This window comes from Populus trichocarpa, chromosome 17 (genome assembly GCF_000002775.5).
Source record: "Populus trichocarpa isolate Nisqually-1 chromosome 17, P.trichocarpa_v4.1, whole genome shotgun sequence".
Classification (NCBI taxonomy): Eukaryota; Viridiplantae; Streptophyta; class Magnoliopsida; order Malpighiales; family Salicaceae; genus Populus; species Populus trichocarpa.
In genome coordinates this window covers 14135706-14156038 of record NC_037301.2, presented here as the reverse complement: position 1 = coordinate 14156038, position 20333 = coordinate 14135706, and the positions used below count along the sequence as shown (strand labels likewise).

Below are 20333 nucleotides of genomic sequence, written 5' to 3'. Positions count from 1 at the left end.
TAGTTAATCTAATTTTATTTTTTAAAATGATATCCTTTAATTTTTTTAAAAAAAATCTTAAAACAAGTTGTGAATTAAGCAATTAGGACGAGTACGAGTGTGAATTAATTGAATTGGATTTCTACTATTACAAGCAATGTCAAGAACATAGAATCGTCCTATTTTCGTGGTGCATGAAACATTAAATCATTTTCCTTTTCAATTAACGTAATAATAAGTTGTTGGTGTTCGTGTAAGAGGGAGCATAGATGTGGCAATGGCGATCTCTGGTGTGGTTTTATTACAGGCTTTAGGGCACAACTTGCCCTTTATTGCAATCATTGCCGGTTGGATGCTTGAATTTGGTTCACTGTAAGTATAGATAGACTGTTTAAATAACCTTAAACTTGTACCAAGACATCCATGGAGGGATCTTGTAAACAGCCATGATTATGGGATGCCAAAGCTTGATCCACAACAGTTATATGAACCCTAACAGGCCGGCAAACGAGTAATTAAAACATTGACCATGTAAATTTCGAAAATTTTAAGAGTCTCACGTTCAAACCTTTCGGGGAAAATAAAGTTTCCGGCTACCCGCCAAGTTTTTGGCGGTGTTACTTGTGGTGGGGCAGTCACTATGCTTTTTGAAACAAAAGGTAGTGATTGGTTGAAAACACGTTGCCAACAGAAAAAAAAATAATTCCCCATGAATATTGAGGTGTGCTATGTATAAAAATAAGTTAAAAATATAAAAAAGAGTTGTTATTTAGTTTTATAATAATTAAGAATCTTAACTATAGTTTTTCAAGTATTTTTAAGTAAGAAGATGGTTATGTAATATGAAAGATAATAATTATTCCATGCATTTTATTTAAAATAAGTTGTTTTGTGTTTATTTTTAATGATAAAGATGTCTAATGTGTTTAAATGTTAAGATTTTATTTAAACTAACATGTGCTTATTATTATTAATAATAAAATGCTATTAGATTCTGGTACGATGATTTGAGACCTAAAACTGATAATAAAATCAAATCTTCACTTTTGAAATATAATGTTGGACCCGCATGGATAATGAGCAAACAATAATCATAAGTATGTTCAGGATTATATCGATTGAAATGGATCTGAAGACCACTACTCACACTCTACATTACCCATATATACTTATCTAATCCAAATTTAATTGTGCTGTCGTTATCAAAGAGAAGTGATCAAGAAACAAAAATACAATCACACATCAATATGATAATAAAAATTTAAATAAAACTGAAAATGAATATTTACAACTAAAAATAAATGTTAAGGTTGTTTACAAATATTTACATATTAAAAAAAAAACAATATTGTCATGAAGTGAAAAAAAAGGGGGATTAAAGAAGAGGGCCTACAATAATTGACTTTGGCGTTTCATTCCTCGTAGCTCCACCAATCAATTTAAGTTTCTCCACGCATCATGCTGAAAGTTGCTCCTCAATCTTGAATCTCCAATGCTATTCTTAACACTTTGAACTTAAATTTGGAATTCTCAATTAAAGTAGTCAAGTTCATTTTTTTATTTTCAACACTTTGAACTTGAATTTGGAATTTTCAATTAAAGTATTCAAGATCATTTTTATATATATATATTGGATAAAAATATCTTCTTCAATCCATGCTTAATTCAATTTTTATACTTGTTTAATGTATCTATACAAATAATAACACTCAATTGCGAGTTAATAATATTCAAATATTCTCTTATAAACTACTAAAACTAATATTGAGGAACATAGTTTAACTGGTTAGATTTTGAGTTTGTTCCTCATGTATCACTAGTTCGAATGCGATAAACCTTAGAACTGCTAGAGACTTATCTAGTCGTTAACTTTAAAGTCTTAAATAATTAATTGAGATACGTGTAAACTGACCCGGACATTCACAATTAAAAAAATAAACTATAACTAGTACCCCTAAGATGTGAAGTGTGTGGAGGAAACCGAACATGGCATCCATGCTACAATTATCAATTTACATGTGGTTAATAAATTCCTTTTGTTACAGGAAAATTAATGAAAATTTATTCATGTCCCACTGAATTTTCATTTTCTTAATTAAATTTTCTTTTCATAGAGTAGTTAAAAACAATATCTAGGGCTTAACCTTTGAGGAGGCTAGCTATAACTACCTATATATATATATATATATAGTCAAGATAAAGAATAATAAAGTAAATCAAATTGTATCAATACAAGAACTAGGTTCTGAGAAAACCCTAGTAATTAAACAAAAAGGTTTTAATCGATGAACACCCATGATTATGGGATGCCAAAGCTTGATCCACAACAGTTATATGGAGCCCTAGCAGGCCGGCAAACGAGTAATTAAAACATTGACCAAATAAATTCCAATCAAACATTCAATTACAAGAGTCTCACAGTCAAAACTTTTGAAAAAAAAAAGTTTTAGGCTTTCTGCCAGGTTTTTGGTGTGTTTTTTATGGTCGGGCAGCAATTATGCTTTTAAAACAACATGCAGTGATTGGTGGACAACACGTTGCCAACCAACAAAAAATGCCATGGACATTGAGACGTAGGTAAGAGATACTATTCAAAACTCGAGAGTTATTGAATTAACTTGAAATTAATATCAGCGAGTTAACTCAATTCTGTTTTTTATTTTAATATTTAATCCAAAACATGTTATTTTGATTTTTTTTTAAAGAAAACTAAACAAAGTTGTTTTAATTACAAATAAAAAAATATCCTTGAGTTAGTTTTAATCTAATTTGACCTGGTAAACTTATTAAGTTATAAAAAACACTATCAAACCATCTGGTGGAGACCTAGTAGTAAGAGTTTAGGAATCAAGAAGTTTGCTCCCCCTGTGGTTTCAGGTTCGAACCCTGTGGTTGTTAATATGATGGCTACTGGAGGCTTACATGGTCGTTAATTTCAAGACCCGTGGAATTAGTCGAAGTGTGCACAAATTAGTCCGAACATCCACATTAATAATAAAAAAAAATATCATAGTTGAAGTATTGAATGAATATATCAATAAGAGACTTGTGATGTCAAGGCAGGGCTCAAAACACCGCTACGAGGATATCACCTGCCTGCCTTGTTGCTTGAAAGATAGTGAATGATGATTCAAGGTATCTTCAGGGGAAAAGCTAAAAGAAAAGGACAAGTTTTTTTTTTGCTTTCATCACTGTCTGTCGACACAATTTTTAGAGAGAGTTTTTGTTTCTACACCCTCATTTTTTTTTACTTCCAAAGGAAGAACTGTATTGAAGGGCCAAAATAGTCTTTTTAAGTTGAAGAGATATTCTTACATGTTGGTCAAAGGAGCTAAAAATTTAATTAATATATCTTTTTGCAAAAGAGGAGTTTTGATTAGAAGTGTACTAGCTAGTTACTATTAATAAATATTGCATTAATATGAAATATATTAAAATGCAATTAGCCTTTTTAAATGGTTTTTTTTCTATTAAAATGAAATGCATATACAAAAAAAATAAAATTATTTACACTATTTAAAAAATTATTTTATCAATTTAATTCTTCTAAATAGCTTCTATTCTTGAAAATGCTCTAAAAAAGGCTGTGGCGTATCCTATTAACCAAATGCTTTTCAATTTAAAATTTGGACCTTTCTCCTGCATTCAAATTTTAATTTAGACTTGTTTTTGTATTTTAAAAGTATTTTTTGTTTTAAAATTATTTTTTTTATTTTAAATTAATATTTTTTTGTGTTTCCAGATTATTTTGATGGGTAGATATTGAAAATAATTTTTAAAAAATAAAAAAAATATTATTTTAATATATTTAAATAAAAAATATTTTAAAAAACAATCACAAACATACCTTTCATCATATATCTACAACTCACAGCCGACCAAGGAAGTATTAAACCGCCATTAAAACCCTACAATTACATCAGTAAAAACACCACTATCATCATCGTCACTTTTAAAAAGCACATAGCAAATCCAAAATGCAGAAAAAACAATCGGTGGTGCCTATGGATTTGAACCGGCTACCACCACCAACTCCAAATAAATTTTTGTTATGGTATTATTAAATAATTTTCCATACAAGAGGGATTAATTAGTTAGTTTCAATCAATCAATCATAGTAACTCATGAGTAATTTTGATTTTTGCAGAGATTAAATTTTAAATTGAACCAAAATGTATATTTACTTAATAAAATTTTTTTAGTAAAAATAATTGATTCAAATTAATCCAATAACACGGGATATTTTCCAAATCGATCCCTCTGGATGGACCAGGTTGACAATTATGACCAAAGGTGACCTCTTTGATTGATTTAGCACCTATTCGAGGACCCTCCAGCATTGTCTGATTTCCATTAAAGAAAGTTCAGCAACAATGGCAGCATCATTCTATATCTAACTAATTTGATCCAATCTCAACTTTCTTGCTTTGACAAAAACATAACGTGCTGGAAAATTCTAATTCCATAGATTGTTTAAAATAAAATAAATAATAATAAAAAATATAAATTAAATCTGAAATAAATAAATAAATTAAAGAGTTATGCAAGGAAAAGTTATAAAATTAAGAAGGAAAAAAGAAAAAAAAAAGATCACCGACACAAAACCCAATATATTTTATTTAGCTAAACGCATCGTCCAAGAATGAAATGGATGCTATGAGGATTAATATGCCATTGTAAAAGCTGAAGTTTGGCTGATTTTCACCCACAACCCATTTTTTAAAATTAAATAATATTTTATATATATCAAAATACTAAATTGTTTTTAATTAAACTCGATAATAATAAAAAAAAACCCCTGACACGTTGAAGATAATTCTATGGTTATTTTATTGCGCATTCAATATGAAAAACTAAAAATGCCTCTACTCACCAGTTCATTAATCTTTATTTAAAAGGGTATATTAATTATTTTACTGAATAAAAAAAAGCAAAGAGTCAATTATACCCTCACATCCAAGGATAAATGTGTTTTGTCGATAAAAGTACCAATAAATAAAAAAGGTTATCGTTTTAGTTTCTTTTGATCCTAGCAAGTTGACCCACAGAAGAACATCCACTAGCCAACTGGGACAATCTTTAATCAAAGCTTGGCGGGACTTGAAGAAGAAATCTAGCTAAGGAGCCCCATATTATATGCAGAAAGCCATTCTCTACCAATCATAAACCACCTGCTATTCACCAGCTTGACGCGCACAATGGGTGACAACTTTTCTCCAATTTGCAGTACATAAATTCTAACATCATTAGCTTAATCTTCAGGACTTGACAAGGAACTTGGCCAGGCATGAAATTTGGCCGGCATACTAGCTTCCTAAACCGCCCAGGTCATGAAACAGATGAGGACAAAGGATGAAATTCGCAAAATTATTAGGAACAAGCAATTGAAGATGACATTGATGCCATCCTGCAGATAAAAGATGGTAACAAAATGATCTGGATCTTTAATTTATTTCTATAGCCAAGTGTGAAACAACTTCGAAGGCTCGAAAGTCTGAACTACATTGATTCCTTTTCTTAAAGATCCCATCGCCCAGGCACATGACTTGCTCCGATAAAGAAAGCCAACACAGCCTTGTATCATCTAGCAGAGTAATATGGAGAAAAAAAACAGGCCACAGAGAGATCAACATGGTTGCAGGATATAGGATGGAAAAGGCTCAGCCAAACTTTTCTTAAATATATATATATATATATAGGAACAGAATAATAGATTTTTAATCGACAAATACAGGAGATACATATCGCATCATGTACCAACATCTTAAACTTCCTTCGATCTAAGATTTAAAACAACATTGTCTAAAGCAGCAAACCAAATCAGACACTGCGCAAAAAGTTACGTTGGAGCTCAGGATCACTCCTTGGACTTCCTAGTTCGCCTGCAAACAAACAACAAAGGGAACAGTTAACATATTGTGTTAAAACAAGAATATTTAAGTCAAAGTATATACTATTGTAACATATATACTCACTCTGCTGCTTGAGAAGTAGCAGGAGGAGCCGCTACTGGTTTTTCCGTCACAGGGCCCTGTAAAAAATCACAATGAACAACATAAACATCCCATTTTATACAAAACAACCCGGTATCTATGCTAAATTATGGCTAAACGCAGACTTGGTCCAATCTCATTTGACAGAGTATCATTAAAGCCCTGTTCTGTGGCTGTAAGGACATCCAGGCACCAAACCAGCTTGAGGCACACACCAAACTGACATGGTTCGAAGGACAAAGACAGAAGGTCTAAAGTTTCATCTTACACAATTTACAACGTGGGAGAGTTGCCACTGCTAATCTCTATTTTGCAGCCTGAGCCTTATTCCACGTCAATCTCCGAAATGAGTTGACAACTATGACCAAAGGTCCTTGATTGTTTTAGCACCGATACCAGGACCTTCCAGTATTTTCTGTTTTCCACCTAAGAAAGTCTAGCACCAATGCCATTATCATTCTATATCTAACTATTGGATTCAATGTAAACTTGCTTTGACAAAAACAAATTGTGTTGGAAAACGTTATTGCTAGTTGAGATATATAATTGCCATATCTGACAGAGACAAATCAAGGGTTCATTTTCCTTTCAACATAAAGGCATTGCCTTGTATGTCTTTGGAAAAATCCCATGCCACCAAATGCACAGCGGTGGTGGTGACTCTTGTGATCATATTTTTTGACCACCCGGTTGGAGGCTATGAGAGATGTTCTATTGGTGCCTCTGAATTGGAAGGAATTCAAAGACAAAGGAGAAATGATCTTAGAAGAATATCACCTCAATATTCAAAGAAAGTACAGCTTGTTAAACACAAAACATAAACACACTAAAGATGGATGAACATGGAAAATTAAGGAAAGCAAAACCACAAGATAAGTAAACAACAGACAAGGACTTTCCTCGAAGAAGACTGATGCCGAACGAAATTGTGCACCCTATAAGCCCCATCAAAGGCAAGAGCCCATATTTCCTGCACATAAAAAGGGAAATCATTACCATTACAGTATTGCGGCCTGACACTAATTTAATCCTACACATGGGGAAGTCTAGAGTGTCAGCATCGTCCCAAAGCCGATGCTGGTTGGATCATTGGTTAAAAGGTATTACCAACGTCAAATCCAATGCTGTTAAAGGCATGATGCAGGCAACGTAGCAATCCCATATATGTGACATGTGGGTATAAAATTCATCAGAATATGCGCGCATGCATTGACGGACTGAAATTGCTCAGTTAATAACTTATGCAAATCTTGAATGTGACCTACCAATGCGATTTTCACATATTTATGTTCAGGAGTTATGCACATATGACTGGAATTGATTAAAAAAAATTGTACTTTTATCTAAATTTTCAATCAAGACAGAACAAGGTAAGCACTGAGAGCAAGAGAGAAAGGGAACAAACCCAATAGTGAGACGGTTTTTAGGGTCCCCAGTGGAATAGCCAGTGAAATAGAAAAACCGAGTGACAGTATAAATGGATCCAAGAGCAACACAAGCACAAGGATGCCTTATCCCTCCTAACACCATCAGCAAAAAGAACATTGACATATGTTCCAGGGAATTCTGATGCCCTCTCTGCACCACAGAACCAAAAAAAAAGAGAGGTTAAAATCCAAATTTCAGGAAACAGAAACAAGAAAAGAAAAGTAAGGGCCAGAGGACCTGAATACAGTTGAAGAGGTTGGCATCTTTGTTTTCTGATTCGATAGCATAAAGGGTTGGATAAGGGACGTTGTATTTCTTGCGAGCTTTGCCAACCTGGAATCCCATCCAGAAATTGAGAAAGCAATAAGCAACAAGAACAAAAGCTACATTGCCAAATCCTCTAGGGAACATTTCTACTCCTGCCATGATGTCTGGTTTTGGAACTGAAAGAAACGGAACCCACTTCTCTTATACTTAGTTCTGAGCTGTCGAGGTTGACTTTTTGAGTTTGTGTTTGTGCCTTTGTGGGTTTTTCTGAACTGTTCCTACCTTTTTCTTCTAGGGAAGCCCACAAGAATAAGCTACGCCATCATAATCTTAAAATCTTTTTGAATAATTTGTCAAAACAGTTAACAGGCCAGTTCTGTCCTGGTTTCGAAGCTGTCACACCCCTTTTGTCAAGCACATTGTTTTAAATCCCAAGTATTCACTTTTCATATAATTTTTTTTAATCCGAGGTTTCTTTCTTTCTCAAGTTTTGTAAGTTTATCCAGAACCTTTTTTTAAAACAAAATTCACTATTGACCTTTTCTTTCATCTCTTTCTAATTTAAAATCAGGTGGCATTTTCACAATCGTAAACTAAACTCACCTTCCAATGGATTAAAGGCAGATAAGTCATAGAATTCGTAAAAGATGGTATTCTAAAGACTTGATCCTATCATCCTAGCAACTTGACCCACAGAGAACATCCACTAGCCAACTGGGACAGTCGTCAAGGACTAAATTAATCAAAGCTTGGCGGCACTCTACAGTACGATCGTTACTGATGCGTTTTAAAAATATGTTTAGTATACAAAAGCATTAAATATTAAACAGATATTTTTTTTAGACTTGTGACTTGATGTTAAAAATAAAGAAAGTTAAAAAAAAATTATATTAACATATTTTAAAGCAAAAATAACTCTTGAACCCACTGTACAAATCATGCAGGAAGTCTGCCTAAGGAACCCCGTTTCATACAAAAGCCATTCGAAAACAACATGCTGTCCACCAGCTCGCCGTAGGATGGCTGATAACTTTTCTCCAAGTGGGAGTGCAAATTTTAACATCATTAGTGTAATTTTCAAGACATGACAGGAAACTTGGCCAGAAATGAAATTGAGCTGACATACGAGCTTCCCGAACCGTCTAGGTCACGAACCAGAAGAGGAGAAAGGATGAACCTGGCAAAACCATTAGGAACAAGCAATTGCAGATAATATTGATGCCATCTGGTAGACAGAAGACCGTAACAACAATAATCTGGATACTATTCTTAAGGCGATCTTTAATTTATTTCTATAACCAGGTGTGGAACTACTTCGAAGACTCAAAAATCTAAACTACACTGATAAATTTTCTCAAAGATCGATGAGCACACCACCTCCTCGTAACATGCTCATCGAGTAAAACTTAATTTGAAGAAAGAAACGTACAAAAAAAATAAAATTCATGATCCTAGAAACAGCTACACCTAGAATTTTTATCTATCTCGTTCTTCAAAGAAAAGCTCTAAAAAATAACGAATGGCATTAATTACTCTTTTGGCATCATAAAATTACTCAAAAGCCAACACATCCTTGTATCATCTAAGAAGATAAAAAGGATAAAAAATACATGACACAGAGAGCTCAACATGGTTGCAGGATATAGGATTTTAATGGCTCTTGAAAGAAAAAAAAAAATATTGATTGGAAGAGGCTCAGCAGAAATAAAAAACATCAAAACCGTGGTAAGAACAAAATAATAGATTTTTAATCGACAAAAACAGGAGTTACATATCGCATCAAGTACCAACAGCTTAAACTTCCTTCGATCTAAGATATAAAACAACATTGTCTAAAGCAACAAACAAAATCAGACACTAAGCAAAAAGTTACAAATCGTTGGATCTCAGGATCACTTCTTGGACTTCTTAGTTCCCCTGCAAACAAAACAACATATGGAACAGTTAACATATTGGATTAAAACAAGAATATTTAGTCAAAGACTCAGAAGTATATACTATTGTAATATATATACTCACTCTGTTGGTTGAGAAGCAGCAGGTGGTGCAGCTACTGCTTTTTCAGCCCCAGGTCCCTGTAGATTATTACAATGAACAACATCAGCATCCCATTTTATACAAAATTTCCTGATATCTATGTTAAACTCTGGCTAAAAGAATACTTAGACCAATCTAATATAACACAGTATTATTAAAGTTCTGTTCTGTGACTGTAAGGACATCCACGTGCCACACCAGGCTTGAGGCACACACCAGACAAGGACAGAAGGTCAAAAGTTTCAACATGCCCAATTTACAACACCTATTAGGTAATTTATAGTTTTAGATGCAGGATGATAGTGAGATAATAATTGCTTTTCATTGTGTTTTTTTCTTGAAAACACATCAAAATAATATATATTTTTTAAAATTCATTTTTGATACAAGAACATCAAAACAATTTGAAAATACAATTTTTTTTTCAAAAACACTTTTAAAACACAAAGCGCATCATTATTGAAACATGATTGATGAGCCGAGCAATTCCACATCATCAACCAACAACAATCAGCTTTTCAAATAAATAATTCAACAATGTAGTGTTCACTAGCAGCAAGCGACTACAAATCTTACCATGGCCAAACGTTCTTCCCTCCTGGCAAATTTCCTCTCCCTGCTAGCCTTGTTCTTTGCCCTCTTGGCCTCAAATTGGTCAGCCAGGGTCTTTTCCCTAGCTTTCTCAGCCTTTGATTTGTGGATGCTCTCCATTAGAACCCTCTTGTTCTTGAACACATTACCCTTCACCTTCATGTACATGTCATGGTACATATGCTTGTCAATCTTTTTAGACTCACGATACTTGCGGAGCAGACGCCTTAGAACACGCATCCTCCTCATCCAGAGAACCTTTGTTGGCAGCCTAGCTTCCCTGGTACCCTTGCGCTTACCTAGAGTGGTTCAAACAGCTTGAAATTTAACGCATTCTAGGACATAAACAAAATTACACGGAATAAACTACCAGTTCATCCAATTACTCTTGCAAAAACAAAAAAAAAAGTGCCCGAGCACAAGCAAACTTGAAAATCGTTCATTCGTAAAATATAGTAATATACCATAGCCAGAGTGTCGTCCCTTCCTCTTTGCTTCATTCATTCGTCGAGCACGAGACCGAGAGTGAATCTTGGTTGGCTTCCTGATAATGAAGCCATCCTTGACAAGCTTCCTTATGTTCTGGCCTGAATTATTGCAAATACCATCAACACAAACTAAATCACTACAACAAAAAAATCAATCACTAACAAATTTTCGAAAACTATTTTCTTTCTATTTTTATTGTTCTTTTTAACAAAATTCCATTTCATAAGAACATCAAAACAGAACTAAACAGAAACACAAAACTAATTATCAAAACTTAAACTTCAAAACCTTCATTTACTACAACTAAAATAAACCAGGACAATTGATACATACTTCAACTTCCATAAGAAAATAGCTTGGAACCTTTTTTTTTTGTGCATAAAAGGGTCCTCAAACACACAAACAACTGACAGCCTTGCATTTCAATTTCATAAAAAAAATTAATAAAACCCCCCAAAAGAATTTGCTAAATTTATTAAATTTACAACTCATTTTAACATCGCATGAAAAAAAAAAAAACAACCCCACTAAAAACTAAGCAAAATCCAGCAAGAAAAGAACAAAAAACCAAGACGAAATGATAACAGAGAGAAAGGTTATTGTTTTGATTACGTGAATTTGCCATGGAGATCTCATTGCCTTCATTTGGGTCAAGCCAAACTTTGCCTTTGCCACACTTGAGGACACTAGCAGCAAGCCGCTTTTGGAGTTTGAGGGAAACCATCTCCGCGTCTTCTTCGAGAGCTGTTGTGGGAGAGCGGATGAGGCCAGCGCGTGTTTATGTTGGTATTTATACCATGGGAGTTTCTTCTTCTAGGGTTTGCGGGTTGGGCTTTCGGGCTATTCTGGGTTATGGGCTGTGTGTTTGCTGAGACCATAGTCATTAAACCGGTCCGGTTAAAAAAAAAAATCAACCCAAAATCAACTTAATTTATTAAACAACATCAAGTAGTTTAATTTCAATTAAAATGTGATTTAATTTAAAATTTTTAAAATAATATTATTCTGAAATAACATTATTTTAAATTAACCTACATTAATTAATCTGAGTTAAATAGTTTAATCCATGACATATGACTTTAATATAGCTGAGTTTAAGACAATAATATTTTTATTTTTTATACTCATAAAATATTTCAAGTTTTTTTTTTATCATAAAATATTTATATCAATCAAATTTTCTCAAATAAATAAATAAATCAAACGTAAAATATCGAAGAGATTATTTTACAAAAACATTGTTTACATAAAACAAACAAACATGAATAAACCATAGCATGCATCATTGGATGGAATGGATAAATTGTGTTTAAATTGAAAACATAAAATGAATGATTTGGTCTTTATTTATAGATCAAACTTATCCACCAAGTACTTTAATCTTAATATAAACCACAGCACAATTCAATTTTTCTTTTTTCTTTTTTACTTTTTACTGAGGAAGAGTGAAAAATCAAAATGAAACAAGAAAGAAAGAAAGAAAAACTGGAAATAAAGATGGTTAATTTGTGAAAACTGGGAAATGGTTTGGACACTCTGCTTCCTGTTCACATCCATGGGGGTTCAGAATTCACACTTGAAATTACAGCTTAAGGTTATAAAACCTTAGAATTTCGGGTGCATGGGATTTTCTCGTGGGAAGTGTGTGCCTGGGGATGGGACAGAAAATTAGAGCATTATCGTAAAGTACGCAAGCATTCCTGCCCGTTCCTCTCTTTTAATATTTATAATAATATATTAAAATGATCTAAACAAAATATTAATTTAAAATAAAAAAAATAAAAAATTTTAATTTTTTTTAAAAACGTTTTTAAAACACAAAAACAAACAAGATCTTTATCTTACTATTCACAACCAGGAAAAGCACTTTGGCCTCCTAGTATAAAAGCTCCCTCTCCATTTTTCTTATGCTATAAAAGAACACGAGACTAGTTGACGTAATGAGCCCCCCAAGATTGGGAGGCTCATTACTTCAATTAAGATAATGGAAAACCATTTCATCTTTTTAGTTGGAACATTAGGCGATTCTCGAAAAAAGATAGGGAAAAAAATTATTCCTAGAATCGATACAAAGAGGAATGTATAAACTAATGCTTTCATAGATTCGTTCGTGGTTTACAATTATAGCTTCCATATCTGTTTATTTAGAGCGTTCCCAGTTAAAAAAAGAGCAAGAGTCAAGACAAAGAAAAGGCGGCGATTCAAATTAAGATGTCCCCAGTACCCTATGTCAAATTACAAAAAGAAAATAGAGATAAAAAATCAGAGATTAATGTTGTATCAAACTACTTGTCTTCTTGTAGTTGGATCTCTAAGTTTTTGGAATGCTTCAAATTCCACCTGAGCGTCTAAATCTGGATCAATATCAACAAAAACATCTATGAACAAGGTTCGAGAGCCATGCCAAATGTGTCCGAAGAAGAAGAGTAGGGCAAACGAAGCATGTTCAAAAGTAAACCAACCCCTTGGACTACTACGAAAAACACCATCGGATTTCAAAGTAGCACGATCTAATTCAAAAATTTCACCCAATTGTGCGCGTCTAGCATATTTTTTCACAGTAGCAGGATCACTATAACTGATTCCATTTAGTTCACCATCATAGAACTCAACAGTTACACCTACTTGTTCAACACTATACTTAAATTCTGCCATTTGAAAAGGAACATCAGCTCTAACAATTCCATCTTCGTCTACCAAACACAACCGGAAATGTTTTAAAAAAAGTAGGCATACGATGTACAAAAAGCTCACGCCCTTCTTTATCTTTAAATATAGGATGTCCTAACCACCCAATAGTTATTCCATCCTCGTTATCCATTGAACCTGCTCTGAACAATCCACCCTTTGCAGGATTATTTCCGATGTAATAGTAAAAAGCTAATTTTTCAGGAATTTTAGACCAAGCTTCGGATAAGCTTTGATTTTTCAGCCAGTCCTGTACCAACTCTTCGATATATTTTTTGCTGGAAGTATCCTTGATCCCATTGATAACGAGTGGGACCAAATAACTCAATGGGGGTACCCGCTCGTTATCAATGGGGGTAGTTGCTGAACCATACCACATAGTTCTAGCAACAACAAAAGCTGCAAAAAAGACAACAACGATACTACTGAAAAGCACGGTTTCAATATTTCCCATACGTAATCCTTTGTATAGACATTGGGGTGGGCGGACACTAAGATGGAATAGGCCTGCCAATATGCCCAATGTCCTTGTTGTAATATGATGAGAGGCTATTCCTCCCGGAATAAAAGGATCAAAACCTTCCACACCCCTACGCTGGATTTATAGATTGTACTTTTCTGGTTAGCTTATAAGGATCAGACACCCATATTCTAGGACCATACAATCCTGTTACATGTAAAGCACCAAACCTAAAACAAGCCACTTCTGAGAGAAATAAATGAATTCCAAAGATCTTGGGCAAATCTAAAAAAGGTTTTCCTATACATTCATCACAAAAGATTTCTAGATCCCAATACACCTAATGCCAGATAGCCGCCAAGAAGCACAAGCTAGAAAACACAATATGTGCCCTAGCCACACCTTCATAACTCTAAATACCCGGATTTGTTATAGTTCCTCTTGTAATACTCCAACCACCCCATGAATTGGTTATTCCTAAACGAGTCATGAAGGGTATAATGAACATACAATATCTCCACATTGGATTGAGAACGGGGTCAGAAGGATAAAAAACTGCTAATTCATATAGAGCTATCGAGCCGGCCCAACCAGCAACCAAAGCTGTATGCACTATATGGACAACCAACTAACGACCGGGATCATTCAATATGATGGTATAAACACGATACCAAGGCAAACCCATGGAATACCCCCTTATCAATGAAAGATAAACATTATGTAACTTTATTGCACTGGAAAAAACTATGTTATTGACCTCTCTTTTTCAGTGGATTATCTTAGAGAAATGATTCTATTTTTTTTTAGTATTTTAGTCAGAATGTCACAATTCTATTTGTAGGAACAAAGAGAAGCAGATCTATTCTATACCAGAAAAGTACAAACGCAATGGGAGGTTGACTCCATTTTAAATGAGCAAATGCATACGAATTTGTTCATCATTCAAAGAGCCTATTCGTAAGAATTTTACTTTATTCATTTTGTCTTTTTTTATGTTATGAACTTATCGAATCTGCGCAAATAACAAATAAAATAAAACTAAAAAATAAAGAAAATAGAAAAAAATAATAAAATAAAAGCCAATATCCAATATAATATTATTAAGACAATAAATTCATTGTTACGCTTTCACATCAAAGTGAAATAGAGTACTTCATTTTTTTTATTTCATTTAATGCCTATTGGTGTTCCAAAAGTCCCTTTTCAAAATCCCGGAGAGGATAGTTCAAATTGGATTGATGTATAGTGCGACTTGTCAGAGACATTGGGTCATTATGGGATTTTCCCGTTCTCTACCTCGATCGAGATATCCTTTGTTTCACCAAAGAAGGATTGATTAAATCATCCAAAAATTAGAGCGTGAAGTAGCAATTAGATCTATGCTTTGGAGTTATTCAGATTAATATTATCAATTAGAATAATTTATAGTTAGCTTGTTTGGACCAATAAAATAAAGTATCCAGGCTCCGCTTAGAAAAACCAATTAGTACTATATCTATGATTACTATTTGTATCATATTCTATTTATAAATTTTGTATCATATTCTATTTATAAATTAGAAATATGAGTACTTTAAAACTACTAATCATAATCAATCGAATAATTTGATAAATACATCAAATATTTTGTGGAAGGCATGAAATGAATTGAAAAAAAGAGGAAGTTGTAGCAAAAAGACACGGTATTGGGGGCATTTGCCCTATATGTGCAAATCCAAATTAGTCAAATCTTTACTCGGAGTATAGCACAAACCTAAAAGAATTAAAGAAGCCCACTCAAGAACAAGAGAATGTGTATCGTGATTTGAATTGGATCCTGATGAAAGAATACATCAATGAGAAGTTAGTTTGATAAGTTTAATGAATTTTTATTTATTTATAGGTAAACAGGTAAAAAAACTATCTTTCTTGAAAAATGGAGGGAAAACCCCTTCGTTATTCGTTAAATGGGATCTATATATTGATTCTTTTTTTCGTGATTTTTGATGAACCGTATGCATCAAAAGGTGCATGTACGGTTCCTAAGGGATATAATTTGATCCTAATCAACCGACTTTATCGAGAAAGATTACTTTTTTAGGTCAAGATATTGATAGTGAGATCTCGAATTAACTTATCGCTCTTATGGTATAACTAAGTACAGAAAGTGAGATCAAAGATTTGTTTTTGTTTATCAACTCTCCTGGCAGATGGGTAATACCCAGAATAGCTATTTATGATACTATGCAATTTGTGCGACTAGATGTACAAACAATATGCATGAGATTAGCCGCTTCAATGGGATCTTTTATCTTGGTCAGAGGAAAAATTACCTAACGTCTAGCATTCCCTCATTTTTTACGCCAATGAGTTTTTATTTTATTTGAACAAAAAAAGAAAACTATGCCTTCGCCATATGAAATATGAATATTAAGTAATAAAAGCATGGCATTTCGAATACAATATAAGAAATTTTTTTATTTCGTTTTAACATTAGATTATGTATTGAAAGAGTAGCATGAGATATTAAGGGTAGTTTTGATTTTATCGGGAGCCTATTTTAGTGTCGCAAACTTTTTTTTTTGTTTTCATACCAGAAGGTTCTTAATTCTATTTATATTATTATGAATTATGAAAGAGGAAAAAAAAAGATTATATTCTTTTTTCTTTTTTTTTATTTGAAAAAAAAAGAAACTTTGGGATTGCTAAATCACCGATGAAATAAAAACAACGAAGCCACCATAGTATTTTGTTTTTCTTAATTCCTCCCAAGGAAAGGGTGGTCATTGTATCATTTACCAACCTAGGCTTTGTAGACTCTCTATTTTTCTTCGGTAAAAGTGAATTCTCTTGTAGAGCCGTATGCAATGCGCAAACAATGCCTGTACAGTTGTTCAATTCCATCTTTTTTTATATTATTATTTATCTATTCTCGTGACCTTCTTATGCGAGATAAAGTAACCCTTATTATCTTATATCATCAGGGTAATGATCTATCAACCTTTTGTTGCTTTTTATGAAGCATAAATAGGAGAATTTGTTCTAGAAGCAGAAGAACTACTGAAACTGCGCGAAATCCTCACAAGGGTTTATGCACAAAGAACAGGCAAACCCTTATAGGTTATATCTGAAGACATGGAAAGTGATGTTTTTATGTCAGCAGTAGAAGCCCAAGTTCATGGAATTGTTGATCTTGTAGCAGTTACATAAAAAATAGCAGGAATTTCACACAAATTAAGATTTGAGATTTTAGTTTCTTACTGAGGTTTCATATTCTATTAATTTGAATTTTATTAATTTTAATAAAATATTAAAATAGAATATGAATATAGAAATAATTCACAATCATCCGGTTAAGATCGATCTAAACCAGCCAATTATGCATACAATTCAACATGCTAATTATTAAATAACTTATTAGAAACACAAGACAACCAATCAGAAATGTCACCAAATCCTTCACTCTCGGGGGATGCCCTCAGCGCCGAGGGACATGTACTAGGGTGTATGTGCGACTCGTTCAGATTTCAGATTGTGGGTTGGGCCAAAATAAAGAATTTTTTCATTATCCGTGATCAGTACCGATGAATATGATAGAATGGAAGACTCCCCCCTTCACTATCTAAAATGAAAAAAAGAGATCTAGAATATGCTTCTATTGTGTATCAAATTTATGGTTTCTACTGGTGCAAATTCAATTACCTCAATTTTCAATTGAAAATACGAAAGAATTCCCCATTGATAGCAAATGATTATCTGTTAAGTAGGGCAAATCTTATTTAAATTAAAAAGCCAAAAATGGATGCCTTTACTCTTGCAAGAACGGACTAACAAGGTCAGCTAATCAGCTACCACATAATTAAATACCGTTACTGTAAAAACAGACCTCGTTGTGAAAGACCTACTACTGGGGAATTCATGGGTAGAGCCAAAAAGTGTAAACTATACAAGTTAACAATAGCATGAATTCGATCAAGTAAGGGGCTTCGGTGTATAGAGAGGACCTCGCCTGTTTAAGAATTAACCATAGAAATGATGGAACCCACTATTTATTTATCCATTTCTATTTACTACTTAATTACTACTTATTTTTATTTACTATATTTTTGTTATTTTTGTTTGATATCTAGTACCAATAAGATTTCTTATTTCAAGGCAAAATGCTTATATATAAAAAAATAGTGGTTGGGAAGGTTAGAGTAGGCAAAAGCCTGTTGGAATTATTATTTTATATATTGGAAGAATCCGTTTTATTATTCTAGAAAAGGGAAAAAGAATAACTAAAAGAAAAGAAATCAATTAGTTATTTATCAAAGTTTCATTTATTCAATGATCAGAATTAGATAAGGACTAGTTACATGCCCCGCGCGATGCCGCGGGTCAATTATTTTTTGCATTTTAAAAAAAGTCAAGATCTAAAAGTGTTAGGTTTTTTGTAAAGTTATACCCAAGAGTCTTAGGTTTGGTTGCAACGCTTGACCCAAAAGTAATATTTATAATATTAATAATAACATTAAACTTGGGTTAACCCTTAGCATAAAAGTGTCTGGACTGCAATACCAGACCCAATAGCATTGGACGTGTGTCTGACTGCAAGGTCGTGTCATAAAAGTGTAATAATTAAATATATTAGTTAAAAAGAAAAAAAACAAAGAAAAAAAACCAACAGGAAGAAAAAAACTAATGAAGAAAAGGAAAAAAAAATATGAATTACTGTGTTAACCCTTCAAATCAGGTTAACCCGTCATACCTTGAATTCGCATCGTGAAAGTTTGATAATTAAAAAGGAAAAAACAAATTAATGGGTTAACCCAGAATTAACTGGGCTAACTTGTCAAACCAGGTTAGCCTGTCAAATCCGGAATCCGTGTCATGAAAGTTTGATAACTAAATAGAAAAAAAATTTAACATTAACAATTTAAATTAAAAAAAATTAATTAAAAAGAAAAAAAAAACAAAAGGCATAAGCCTTTTCACTATGGACTGCACTGTGCAGTCCACAATCAAAGGCATAAAAACAACAAAAAAACAAAAATAAAAACTAAAGGCATCAGTCGATAACTACTTAGAAAAAAATTTAATATTAATAAACTAAATTAATTAAATAAAATTAATTAAAAATAAAAAATAAAAGAAAAAAAAACTAAATAGAAAGAAATTTAACATTAACAAACTAAACTAAACGAAAAAAAATTAAAAAAAAAAGCAAAAAAAAATTATAGGTTAACTCGTCAAATTAGGTTAACCCGTTAAACCCGGGATTCGTGTCATGAATGCCTGGTAACTAAATAAAAAAAGTGAAAATTAAGAAACTGAACCAAACAAAAAAAATTAATTAAAACGAAAAAAAATCCGGGTTAACTCGTCAAACCATGTTAACCCGTTAAACCCAAGATCTGTGTCATGAAAGTCTGATAACTAAATAAAAAAAATTTAACATTAATAAACTAAATTAAACAAAAACAATTTATGAAAATAAAAAAACAAAAAAAATTGACGGTCAACCCATAATTAACTGGGTTCACCCGTGAAACCAGATTAACCCGTGAAACCAGGTTAACCCGTGAAACCCGGGATCCGTGTCATGAAAGTCTGATAACTGAATAAAAAAAATTTAACATTAACAAAAAAAATTTATTAAAAGAAAAAAAGCAAAAAAAAAAAACTCTAAAAGTGTAAAAAAAAAAAAAACCAGCTCATCTTTTACTAAATGGAAAGAAATTTAACACTAACAAACTAAAGTAAATGAAATAAATTAATTAAAAAGAAAAAAAAAGCAAAAAACAAATTTGTGGGTTAACTCGTCAAACTATTAAATCTAGGATCCGTGTCATGAAAGTCTGATACCTGAATAAAAAAAATTTAACACTAACAAAAAAAATTATTAAAAAAAAACTCTAAAAAAATAAAAAAAGAAAAAGCTCATCTTTTACTGTGGATTGCACTGTACAGTCCACAGTAAAAAAATAAGTATTTTTAGTTATAGTTTAATTTAATAATTTAATTTAATTAATATATAGCTCGGAGAGGTAGAACAAAAATTCATTTATTCACATCAAGCTTTTGTTAATGGGTCCCTCGAATAAATCTGTAGAGTGAGAATAAAAGCTTTGTTTTCGGCGTATCAGGATAGAGATAGGTAGCACGAAAGGAATTTTCGGTGTTTATGGGTCCCTCGAATAAATGCAGTAATTCGCGAGAATGCAATATCCTGTAGTCATAGTACATTAATAAACAATTTGTACAAGAGACAGTTGCTTCTTAATAGTAAAGTACTTGCAAAACTAGCTATATTAAATAGGTATTGAAATAAGGAGATTGAAAGAAATCCTTCGAAATGTCTGACTTTAATATGGAATTACTTGGAAAAAGAATACCAGGAAGATAGAATAAGAATAAATATGATAAAATAATATTATCCA

At 32.6% G+C, this 20333-nt stretch overlaps 2 protein-coding genes and 1 pseudogene across 3 annotated transcripts; all 3 read right to left on the bottom strand.

The window, feature by feature from the left end:
• Positions 1-5624: 5624 nt before the first annotated feature.
• LOC18106533 (uncharacterized) lies at positions 5625-7942 on the bottom strand. Of its 2 annotated transcripts, XM_052448261.1 has the most exons (5): positions 7638-7941; positions 7378-7550; positions 6874-6942; positions 5955-6012; positions 5625-5861 (listed from the first exon to the last, which is right to left on the bottom strand). In XM_052448261.1, the coding sequence occupies exons 1-5, from the start codon at positions 7824-7826 to the stop codon at positions 5853-5855; spliced, it is 498 nt and encodes a 165-aa protein (XP_052304221.1). In that variant the 5' UTR covers positions 7827-7941; the 3' UTR covers positions 5625-5852. The 2 variants fall into 2 exon arrangements, with proteins under 2 accessions (XP_052304221.1, XP_024444490.2); XM_024588722.2 differs by lacking the exons at positions 5625-5861; positions 5955-6012 and having other exon boundaries at positions 6774-6942; positions 7638-7942.
• A 1451-nt stretch (positions 7943-9393) lies between these two features.
• Positions 9394-11564, bottom strand: LOC18106534 (60S ribosomal protein L19-3). Its single transcript, XM_006372402.3, has 5 exons — positions 11397-11564; positions 10760-10882; positions 10281-10594; positions 9687-9742; positions 9394-9584 (listed from the first exon to the last, which is right to left on the bottom strand). The coding sequence occupies exons 1-5, from the start codon at positions 11506-11508 to the stop codon at positions 9560-9562; spliced, it is 630 nt and encodes a 209-aa protein (XP_006372464.1). The 5' UTR covers positions 11509-11564; the 3' UTR covers positions 9394-9559.
• Positions 11565-13064: 1500 nt separating this feature from the next.
• LOC127904468 (photosystem II CP47 reaction center protein-like) lies at positions 13065-14617 on the bottom strand (annotated as a pseudogene).
• Positions 14618-20333: the final 5716 nt, after the last annotated feature.